This window comes from Thunnus maccoyii, chromosome 8 (genome assembly GCF_910596095.1).
Source record: "Thunnus maccoyii chromosome 8, fThuMac1.1, whole genome shotgun sequence".
Taxonomy (NCBI): domain Eukaryota; kingdom Metazoa; phylum Chordata; class Actinopteri; order Scombriformes; family Scombridae; genus Thunnus; species Thunnus maccoyii.
Window position 1 is genome coordinate 8363940 of NC_056540.1, and position 12584 is coordinate 8376523.

A 12584-nucleotide genomic window follows, 5' to 3' on the forward strand; every position below is an offset into this window, starting at 1 on the left:
GTACAGTATGAAAATCAACTTTTAGAAACTTGCTTTGGGCCTTTAAGACCTTTAAGAGGGGCAGATCCAGGGTGGAAATGTGAATTAAGAGCATCACGGTTTATGAGGCTCCAAAGAATGAGTCGCATTTGATGATCGTGAAAGAGTTTGAGAAGTTTGTTCCTGGTGGAGGATATTGACCTCGGGGTTATGTTGCCTCCAGACTTTGACTGTAAAGTAGAGGGAGGAGTGGGTGGTTTGCAAAGCATCGCTGTGGAGTTAGCTGCCTTCCCTATGTGCCTGAGCATGTACAGTGAGTCCAGTTTTTCTCACAAGCTGCTCCAATTTTCATTCTTGGAACTTTTTTTGCAAGGTATTTCAGGGTAGTGTGGGTGAAAGCATAAAACATGGTGTGAAACACTATGTGTCAAATCTAGAGTTGTTTTCTTATATCACAATCAAAGACAATTACCAGTTAAATCATGTGTGACTGCCAAGTAGCATAAATAGGATCCTTATCCTGATAATAACATTCACCAGAATTTTAACCATTAGATCTGAAATCTCTATACCATGTAAATAGGTTGAAATTATAACAGCAACTTTGTGTTACAGATTGAAAATGCATCTAACACAGAAAAAAACAGACTTTATAACTGTGTCCCTGAGCCAAGTGCTCCACCACTACTCCCTATAGGTATCAGTTACCAGTATAGAGTATTTCCCCAGTGACTGCATGCCACTATCAAGGGAATCTCTGCTTCAGTTTCATTGAGCAAGAATATCCTTTCATGCACTAAATGCTCCTATCTAGGTTAAGTGGTGTATGATGCTTCAATAGGAGGCAGAATGCCTGCCAGTGACTGTTTCTCTTGTTTAACTAGTCACTCCACATTATCTGATTGGCTGACTTTAGATTAATCATTCATTACTAGTGTGTCAGTGTTTGGTGTAGCGTACTTGCAAACTAGGTCATTTGGCACGAATGAATGTGCTCTCAGGCTTCACTGGGACGGACATCTTGCATAAGCCCATGAACATATCAACACACTGCTACAAAAATCCCCCAATTCAGCCATACATTTGTTTGTCACACAGTCATGTTGGGCTTGTTACTTTAAAGCAGTTACATGTCGTTTGTTTTTGTGCAGCAGCATATATTACACGCAAAAATCTGCATCTGAACAGAACTAATGTATGTGTCTATGTGTATGTATGTATGTATGAATCTAGTAACGTCACTGCATCTTTACTGGTTCATGCAGCTTTTTTGTAACATAAGCCTCAGTGGGAAAAACACAGGTGTAAATTAGAGCTGCAATGATAACTTGATTAATCGATGAGTCATTTGTCAGAAAATTAATCGTTTTATTATTTTAGTAATTTTTTTTTAGCAAAAATACCAAATAGTTGAGCTTCTTAAATGTTAATATTTGCTGTTTTTCCTTTTCATATATGACAATTAATTTGATATCTTAACATTTGAGACTGTTAGTCAGACAAAACAAGAAAACTGAAGACATCAGTATGGCCTCTGAGAAACGGGGTCACTATTTTTTAATATTTCATAAACTAAACAATTAAAAATAACAGGCTTAATCAACAATGAGAATAATTATTAGTTGCAGCCCTGGTGAAAATAATAAAATTAATGATGGCTGAATTCCATTTAGCTGCTTCTGTCTCAGAGTCCTGGTATTGCACATGCTGGCTTACTGGGGCACTTGAAAGCAATCATTAATGTTATTAGTAACACCTGTGTGTTTCCTACTATGACAAGTCCAAATGTCTGCTGTGAAAAAGGTGATGTAGTATTTACATATCAATTTACACATTAAGTAGTTAAACTCAGATAATTTTACATTTAAACATCATTTTTTGACAGAAATTGTTTTTTGGAGGCTAAGAATGTTCTATAAAGGTCTACATTACAAGTTTAACCTGTATTAACCAATGTTGTTTTTATCAGTATTGAATCAAATTACTGTGCTGGAATTACAAGGAGTTGGACTGGGTTGCACCAGCTCTTGCTAAATCTGTCTAAGTTTGTGCGTAAAGTCCTTCCTAAGTTGTCAAACTAGTGATTTACTAAATGAGGTTGCAGCATTAAAAACTGAGAATCACAAGCTGTAACATAACTTCCAAAAATAAGTTATTGGAGCCAAAAGATAAAATAAACTTAACTGCCAACCCTTTATGAATGTAGGTCTGACGTTTTATTTCTATCTGCAGAAATATGCGTGTTATATAATTAGTAATATTCATGCTGTTTACAGTGAGAGGCAAATATCTGATTATGCTAAGCTAACTGATATTTAGTGTAAATTGGCATAAATTTTGTAATTTGAGGTTTAGTGTGTTTTTTCTGAGATATTTAAAGTGTCAGGTCAGATATTAGCATGCTAACATTAGCTTTGTCAGTTGATCTAAAGTAGGAGTAAATAAATAATCTCTATGTAAGAACTAGTTTGTGTGGTACAACCGATTTGAACTTAATGATGCATAAATCTCTGGTTAGTACACTGATGTTATAATTAGTTTAAGTTTGAACTTATGAACAGCTGGTGTGGCCGGCATCAGGTCTTTGGATAATGGATTATGTTGCTTTGTATCTGCTACATGTGCAAATAGGCAATTGTTTGCTAACATGTTAGCCACACCAACATTATAAGCTAGCAATGTCAGGTTGTTTTGTTGGTGTTTTGGCCCCCTAGTGGCCAAAAATTTATACATGCAGCTTTAAATAATGGTCTGTTAAAGGGAAGCGCCACCAATTTTACACAATACTGAGCAATACTCAACCAGTGAAAACAGATGTTTAATGTCTTCTGTGGGTCTGGAGGAGCTTTGTCAGGTTTGAGAAAAAAACCCTTGATGATGTCATCAGGGTTGTTGCTGCTTGGGCTTGAGACTTCAGATTTTTAACAGAAAGTCTGAGTTACAAACTGGGGGCGCTGACTTTGAAAGACATAGTTGTTTTTTCCAGGCAGGGATGGTCTAACAAAAGATACTATTAAGTTGAAGAGTTTTGGGATATTTACCAATAGTTGGGACTCGTAACCTTTCAAATATATGTATTTGAAAGTCAACCCACAGGGTTCACTCTGTTCCTCATATGATATAGACAATTACAGCAGTTTATGTCAAAAACACATGTAAAAACATAGAACAGGATTAAGCAGCCATTGTTGGTGGCATCTCTGAGAGATAATCCACATGAAGTCTCATTGTCAGCTTGTTGTCTGGTGTCTGGTGGTCTGTGCCCTCTGTCCGACAGTGTGTTCTGTATGAGTGAGGTCTTCCAGTGGTGTTTGCAGGGGACCTTGTTTCTGTCATCTGTTGGAAACATGACGCGATTATCATCTTCATGCTATAATTACTGTCTTCCCTCTCAGTGAAGCAATCACAGGCTTCTCTGGAGAGAAACATTCTGCCACATCCAGTGGATTCCTTGCATGTACACCCTCCTCCCCCAACCACAACACAGGCATCGGGGCTGGCATGCAAATTAAATTACAGAAGATATAGAGCTCCATAGGGTACTGAGAGTACACTCAGCTCCTCTAAATTCCAGTGTCTGAGTGTGTGTGTGTGTGTGTGTGTGTGTGTGTGTGTGTTTGTGTGTTTGTGTGTATGGTGACAGAGAGAGAATTAGTCCTCACATAACTGCTAGAAACGCAGGCAATACAACAACAGTCCTATAAAAAAAAAAAGAGAGAGAGAATAAAAAATCTTTTGGGATTAGTCCTTGGAATTGACACCCCCTCCCCCCTTCCCACTGCTGAAAAGGACTTTCCTCTTGCCAAGTGGCAGTGTGTATCAAGGCCTTCATTTCAGAATCGCAGCAAATGAGCTATGTTTCTCTGTTCTGTTGCCATGGGTAACACATCTTTTTCTTCTCATGTCTAATCTTGGCTTCTCTTTGAGATATCTTCCATTTGGAAGGCCTGCCTGCTACTGCAGCATTGGCAGTGTTTCACGGCCTTGTCAGCTATTAGGGCTTTGCTCGGTGGCTAGGAAATCATACAGCCTACTTTTCTATGTATGGATGGATTATTATATCAAATGTGCTCTCTCAACAGCCGATGTAGGCTGTCTAATATATGTCTAAGACTGCTTTGGCATCGTAAAGCTACATTCTCTCCTCATATAAAATTATAATGTTCTACTGGTGGCAATCGCATAAGTGAGCAGCACAAAGGGAGGAGTGACGTCACACTAGCATAGTTAGCTAGGACTGGTAGACAGAAGGACGCAGCACACAGCCATCACATTTGTTCTTGATCATTTTAAATAAATCATGAATCATATGTACATGTTGAAATCAGAAATGCAGAGTAAACACATACTTGTGTATTCAGCCTGTTTTAGGTTGTTTTTAGTACAAGCAAGTTTGAGGGAAGTAGAGTTTCCACTAACGACAACAGTGTTGCCATTCATTTTAAGTAAAATATGAGTAATTCAGGCTTATAAAAGACTTAAATTAGCAACAACTCATTGATTTTATGAATACTAAACCAAGAAAACCAATTTGTACTCTTCCTGTGATAAAATATAATTTGTGACAGCAGTGGAGCAGTAAATATGTGTGTGTGTGTGTGTAGTGTAGATGAGGAAAATGGCTTAATGGCTTGTTCAAATATTGACTGCACATTTTTTATAATGTAGTAGTGTAGGAGTGACATGGACCACAGTACAGAGTTATTGGCTGTACTAAACTGGGGTGACAAATGTAGAAAAAAATATTTTATTTTCATTCAAATTAAACCACAGTCATGACCTTTTAAGTAGAACTCTAAAAGTAGATTTGCATTAATTCATGACAGAAAGATGAGAAGAAATAGAAGTCCATTTTAAATGTTTGTTGATCATGTCCTCTTCAAGCATTATGAATTGGTTACAAATTAGATTTCAAGTAAAGGTTATATAAGAGAGATCTGAGTGATATGATGTAAACTATTAACTTTATGTACAGAGATTATATATCCGTGCATTAAAATAAATGCATTAGTTCATTTAAAATAGTTAAATGTCAAATTATTAATGGTACCAGGAGTAGCAGCAGTCGTGAGGCTTTAAACTGACCCTGATTCTTGTCTCCACAGGTGAATACACGGTGATGACAGCTCATTTCCATCTGAAGAGGAAGATTGGCTATTTTGTCATCCAGACGTACCTCCCGTGTATCATGACAGTCATTCTTTCCCAAGTGTCTTTCTGGTTGAATAGAGAATCAGTGCCAGCTAGGACTGTATTTGGTGAGTGTCTGCCTTTGTTACGGACAACCTTCTTCTGATTCTCATTCTTTCATACAAAACTAAATTTCAAATAGGCAACAAAATTGTATCTTATTGAAATTCCCAACGGAACTGATGTAATTTGGGTCCAGTGTTATGAATGTTGGATCTCAACACGCATGTGGGACTCACTCAAAATCACCTCTGACAGCGTGGGAGGAGGAACACAACAAATGGCTGAAAGTTGATGACAAATGGGCAGCGCCGGAGAGAGGATAAAGAGAAAAGAGGAGACATGTCTTAGATGCTTCAGTGCTTTTTCAATCCAGTTGGACTTGTTTGTAAGCCAAGTGGAACTAATAAGAGTGGCCTAAGAGTGGTTAGCTCAAGGGAAAAAAAACAGGCACAGAAGTCAAGAATAAACTGTGTCCACTGGGCAAACAACTCTGCTTAACAGTTAAAGCATTACTGGAGGTCAGCAGTTGTGTAGTAACAGTAACCTTAGACTTTAAAGACACAAAGGACAGTAATGACTTACACTTATTCCTAATGGGCAAAACAGCAGGTCACATTCTTTCATAAGAACAAAAGTAACAAGACACAGTTTGTAAAATGACTAAAACTGAATTATTATATGGCTTTTATTTGATTATCATTCATAAAACACTTCTGCCTGCTTCTCTGCAGTATTATGTATATTATATGTAATATGTGTGTGTAATAAAACAACCCTTTCCTTATGAATCTCATAAGAACTGACTGTCAAATTAAATGTTATTATCTTTTTGTGTGTTTCCAGGTGTGACGACTGTTCTCACGATGACAACACTGAGCATAAGTGCGCGGAACTCCCTTCCCAAGGTGGCCTACGCCACTGCCATGGACTGGTTCATCGCCGTCTGCTATGCCTTCGTCTTCTCCGCTCTGATTGAGTTTGCCACTGTCAATTACTTCACAAAGCGCGGCTGGGCTTGGGATGGGAAGAGTGTTGTGACTGACAAGGTAATGAGGAGAAGAATATGTCCTTTGATAAGATCCATTTTCAAAGAGAACTCATTAGTGCTGTGCTATAATGTTGAAGAAGGCAGCGCTCGCTGTTCAGAGCTAAAAACATTTGTTGGAGGCAGAAGGTTGTTGAAGCAGTGATAATGTTTACTTCTCCACAGGTGGAGCCAAAGCGCTACAACTATTTTTGAACTTGTTAGCAAACTGGCAAATGTATATGACAAACTCTGGTCAAACTATCAGTGACTTCATTTTTCATCCCATCGTTCATAGCGTTGATAAGGCAGCAGAAATAATATCTAGCTTACCGAGATAGAACATGTCACATGTCAGACAACGGAGGTTTAACTTGACAAATGAGATTTTCCGGCTCCACAATAGAAGAAATGTTTTCAGCTTTAACTTCAATTTGTCCAACAGTGTTTCTGTGTTATTTGTCATAAAAAAAAATTGTTTCAAACCTAAAAGTAGCTGAGGAAGTGACATCAATGCACTTTAACTATTTAAAACCCTTTAACTGCTCCAGTGGAGTGACTCTGTGTCTAATAATGTAGCTGTCAGACATATTTATACTGTAGAAACCAAGCAGAATCTATGTATAAATCACAGATGCAGACAGATTATCTTTGACAAGCCAAAAAGGGATCTCCACACTGAGAGAAATACTACACTTAATTTAAACACACCAGTATGGTGTTTTATTAAATGTTCTCACAAATATTATGTGCTATTTGACTGACTGTATTTCCTCCTCCTGGTCAGTGGAGGTGTATGAGTATCAGTCTACTTATGCTGTAAGTTTCTGACATCCTTGAAAGTGTTGGAACGTTTAAAAAACAAAACTTTGTAAATTTACAGTGCATCCTTATATATATTAGGGCTATGCTGGCCCTCATTCTGACATTGCAAAATGTTCCTGATCCATCACCAGAAGCTATTCATTGCCACAGCACATCATCATTTACATGTATTTGAAATTCATGGATAGATGACAAGTGACATGTCTCAGGGTTGTCTCTGCCGCACCTAATCTTTTGGGTCTTTCAACAGAAAAAAGAGAGGGCGTCTGTCGTCAAGAAGAATAACGCCTATGCTGTAGCAGTGGCCAACTATGCGCCTAATATTACCAAGGACTCCAGCACACTTCCAACTATTGCCAAAGGTGGAGCATCAGATCCCAACAAGCCCAAAGGAGACGGCAAAGCCCAAGACAGCAAGAAGACATTCAACAGCGTCAGCAAAATTGACAGGATGTCACGGATTTTGTTTCCGGTTCTCTTTGGCAGCTTCAACCTTGTCTACTGGGCCACCTACTTAAACAGAGAACCTGTTATAAAGGACATGGTCCCCTCTACTTAGAGGCCAGTTTTAATGGGTTCTAGTCTGGGGACTAAGAGACGAACCAAATACCTCCAGCAACTGTGTATACATACCTTTGCAGAGTGAAGTCCTGGATTGCAGTGTGATCCTCTATCTCCGCCTGTTTTCTACACCGTCTGCAGCACTTTTGAAAATCCCGGCTTTTGTAAATGTGTATGTATATTTATATTCATGGTTTCATGGTGACATATTGTGTGATTACTTCAATTAGAGTGCATATTTCCTTGAAAGTATGTTTCCAGTTACAGTATGTGGCCACTGTACATACAATTCAAATGAAGAGTAAACACATGAACATGAACACATACGTTTGATTTAAGAGTTACTTCTAAATGTGTTAAATTTTGCTGGTAATGCCCACTCTCTTAATATTACAATATATCTTTTTCTTTTGAGTGAAAGATTACACCATATCAAATATTCTTTTTGCCATCTAAAAGTGGCCTGATTTTTTTTTCTGTCCAAGCCAATGCAAAAACACACTTGTATAATATTGTTACGGTGCAGCAGTTGTTTTATTATATGTGACTATTGGTATGGGGCTCCCAAAAATTAACAAGAACACATTATATTGAGAAAGACAGAAACTCAAAAGTGTTAAAAGCTAAAACTCAAGCAATTAGGTTTAGTCAATGCTTGATATACATTTTTTATTAGCAAACAGTAGACCTATGTACACGTCCAGTAGACACCAAGAAACATTATCATGCCTTTGGAGTCGTGTTTCAGGCCACCTTACAAATATAAATCCAATATTCATTCTCCTTTTAGCTCTGATTTGAGTTATAACTACTCCTGACAAATATATCTGGGACTTTAGCTGTTAGCTGTTCGACCTTCCTCAGTTTTCTCAACTTTTTCTGCCTGCTATTTGGTGCTGAGCATATAGTGTACAGTCTTTTTGTCAGTGGTTTTTCACTGAAAACAATTTCATGAGTGCTAAAGACTAGAGACTAAATATATGTTCATAATATTAAAACAATGAGCTAAGAGAGGCTAAAAAGCTATGAAAAGCTGTAGAGTTGGGTGTTAATGCTCTCTGGGTTTGTCATTACCAGCTAGCATTACACTTTTTACATTAACACAGTCATTTGATTCAGTGTTAACTAAAAAAACGGATCAATACGGCTTTAACAGAAGAATTACAGAAAGAAAAAGTAATGTAGGAAGAAGCAAAGGAAAGCTGCACACTAATGAGCTATTTTGTATATCTGTATTTATTTATTTTTTTTGTCAAGGTTTAACTTTGTCCTAACTGCTATAAATGCTGTGGTTTAAATGCTCACAAAATCCAGTCTTTAATGTGACAACAGGTCTAAACTTGTTTAAAATGTGTATATCACAGCTTTTTATTGCCTTACCAACAGTGGTAATAATTCATTAGTGTGAAGCACTGTGGCACCAATCAGCATGTCTGTCATTACAATCTTAGCTGATTATAAACAGTATAGCCAACGTCCCAAAAGCTTTTTTTTTTTTTTATAATTACAGATATAAAAGCCATAGGATTGTAAACATAGATCTGTATTGTGCTGATATGAATTACATGAATCGGATGTGGACGTTATTGTTTTGCTAGCATACAGTGTATTTTTTGTCATAGGCTTACTTATTGTGTCATGTGATCACAGATTTTTGGAATTTTGTTGTATCCACTAAAACTTTGGACTAACTCAAAAGCCATATACATTGCTCAGTTAAACAACAGGGACAACCAATGATTATACTTTATGAGCATGCGATATTGTGGTAAAACAACAAACATCAGTACAGGAATGTAGTAGCTTCTTTTATGAAACACATTTAGAAAAGCAAATTATTGGTATGTAAACTTATTTATACGAGATAAAGTTGTTATATCACAATCTCTGCCATGGATGCTGTATGTTGAGGAGACAAATCAGCCCCATATCAGTAGCCACATGTTAATTTTGATATGTTTTTTTTCTTTACATCAACATTTTAAACTTTGATTTAGATTGTTCAATCAAACTTTGCATGAAGTAGAAATCTAGCATTTTTTTTTATTTATTAATTTATTTTTTACAAATTATGTTGTCAAATATACTATAATTTTTCATTCAGTTTTTCTCCGACATCATGATCTTAAACATTCCAGATAAAATGATTGTTCACGAGGTTCAGTGCACAGTTTCTAATAAAACACATATCATCTCAATTCTTTATATCTAGTTTGTGCCATGTTTTTGAAGTAGAGACCAACTGACCCGGAAGTATTGAAGCTGACACTGATATCGATAGTTGTGAGTTTTAAAAATCATATAATGATATATTAGGAGATATTCTCTCTTTCACATAAACATTTCTGTATAGCAGTTCCTTGTTACCTATCAGCTGGCATATATGCCAACATCTATTAATCTGTTATAAACTTAAATCAGCCAGTATTATCAGGTGGTGGTGTAATGGTCAGGCTCTTGTTTAGAGTTATCAGTTGTATAGCAAAGACCCAAGAAAATGCTGTACTGAAAACATGACTGTATTCACTGTTCAAAAAGTCCCAACTTCTCTCTTGAAATACAAATAATCAGACACCTAACAAGAAGTTATTTCACCACCTCTAATCTGTGTGTTGGTGGTTCTGACAACTGCTGTTTGTTTAATCAGCTATTTAGGCTTTAAGATAAAAAAGTACACTGTTTCCAGGCTTGTTTCATCAACTGTTCATCTAGCTGCCACAGCAGATACATAAACAACTCAACTTTATTATTTAATCATAAGTAATAGATCTCCATTAGTAACACTTGTGCAATCTAATGCAATCCAATCCAGTTTATGTTTATTATTGATGTCATAGTAGGTGGTGGTGGTGTACTGGAAGGCATTACGTCGAAAAGTGTTCCTAATATTTTGTCCACCCCAATAATGTGCACGAGGTGGGCAAAACATTAGGAACACTTTTCAAAACATTCTACATAAAGTAAAATTATCACCTTTCTGACAATGTCAACAAAAACTGAAAATGTATAAGCTTCGTAAAAGTAGAATTTATAGCAGAGTTGTTGTATTGGATTGTATTAGACTGCACAGGTGTTCCTAATAAAGCGCTCTGTGAGTGTTTATCACCATGAAGGATTTCCCTTCTGTCTTTTTAAAAATCTGAAACAAGACACTGGAGTTAAATTGGTATCTCTACTGCACAGTTACACGTCATAAAGCCAGGATAAAATGATTACTTTAACATTTGCAGAAGTAAGAGCTTCCATGACATTGGACACATGGGAGCTACTGTCAGTTTACATGGAGGATGGAGAAGCTGGTGGAAACGAAGCTATCCAGCAAGTCGGGCAGGTTTTTGGCTCTGTTTTATATTTCCATCAAATAAGATAGTTAGCTTGCCAGCTAAAACAATAATATTACTTTTTCAAGGACATCTTTGACTCCAAGACCTGTTAACAGAACTACTGTACAGACTATAACTGAGGCAGCTCAATAGTTTTCTTCAGCGAAGGAGGATGCTATCAACCAATGCTCCAGTGCTGCCAGGGACTATCTTTATGAGCGTGTTGGTTAAACCCACAAAAAGCCCTGTGGCACTGAGCTATGATGCACAGCTCGCTGAAGTTTCATTTTCTGGCCTGATCTCTCCAGCACTCACACGCTATACAGTGCAGTGTGAGGTCTCCTCTCCTCGTTGAGCCCTATCTCCTCCATCCACAGCCGACCCCGTTCATGCGCTCAAACACTCCCGGCTGACAGAAATCAATACTGATGGATGTGAGGGATCTACAGTAGATGGCCTGGCAGCATCACAGCAGAGCTGCTTACATGTCAAGAAATCGTCATAATTGAGGATCATTTAAAAATTATTCAGAATGTCAGACTGCAGCACTCAAAACTGTGACCACAGACAACTTTTAAACAAAACTACAAGAATTTCCTTAAATCTAATCTGCGATGCTTCAAGCTATACTGGTTTAAATTGGACAGTGACTTAAAGGTCTTTGTCTAAATGAGATTTATTTGCAGTAATGCAGGAAATGCCTGTGCACTGTCAAGACAAGTTGGTTTTGTATTGATTCCTGCATGAAATGTTCAATACATAAAAAATACCCCCTTCACTGTCACTTGCAATACAGTAAAAAACTAACAAACAGTGTTCAGCATGGTAACTGTTCAATGACTAGTCTGATGTTCAGGTTGACAAGGGCCATCCTATCAAGTCTAATGACTAGACCTTTAGCATACAGTAGCAGGAACAGCACAGGTGTAATTAATAACATTAACTGATAGCTGCTTTTGGCTAACTGAGACTGTTAATGTAGCAGAGCCCTTGTTGTTATTTACACCTATGCTGTTCCTGCAATGACAAGTAAATATGTGAAGAAGGTGCCAAGGAAAGAGCATATTTGGAAGCTTTATGTGACGAAACTATTTACAATTATTCAGACTTCAGCTTTTGAACTAGTAAATCAAGATTTTACAAAACTGGTGTTGAAACAGTGATGTAATAAACAGTTGATGACATTTCTAGGACCTGATGGCAAGAAGTGCAAAGAAATCTTGAGTTCCCTGCAAGTTTAAAGGATTCAAATATAAATCACTGTTTCTTAGGTGAAAATGAATCATTTTAATAGCTACTTGAGATAATAGAGGCATACGCACAGTTTGTGCCTCTCACTGTTTTACAATCAAGACTTTTGTTGTCACAGGGCTGAGCACGTATTTTTCTGAAACATAAGCCGGATTTTTAAGACATTTCCTGATTCCTCCAGACTTCCTGACTTTTTAACCTATTTCTGAAGTTTCTCATTTCTTTTTTTCAGCTGAACAGAGATGCAGAAGTGACAGATCATCTTCTTGCTCATGTTGTACACCAGAATCTCCCAAATCCATAGTTTCATGATTAGAAGCATTAATCTATATTAATGATAATTTTCACTATTTAATATTTTCTCAAGGTATACTATAATACAGTCATATTTTTATGCATAGAATAAAACAAACAGATGTCCAGCTGCC

At 37.2% G+C, this 12584-nt stretch overlaps 1 protein-coding gene across 1 annotated transcript in view; it reads left to right on the forward strand.

The window, feature by feature from the left end:
- Positions 1-9607, forward strand: part of LOC121902539 (gamma-aminobutyric acid receptor subunit alpha-2) — a 28748-nt gene extending 19141 nt beyond the window's left edge. The window contains exons 8-10 of the mRNA XM_042419882.1: positions 5085-5237; positions 6016-6218; positions 7272-9607. Of these exons, the coding sequence (XP_042275816.1) occupies positions 5085-5237; positions 6016-6218; positions 7272-7580 (665 nt within the window). The 3' untranslated portion in view covers positions 7581-9607. The remainder of the gene's footprint in view (positions 1-5084; positions 5238-6015; positions 6219-7271) is intronic.
- The last annotated feature ends 2977 nt before the right edge of the window (positions 9608-12584 follow it).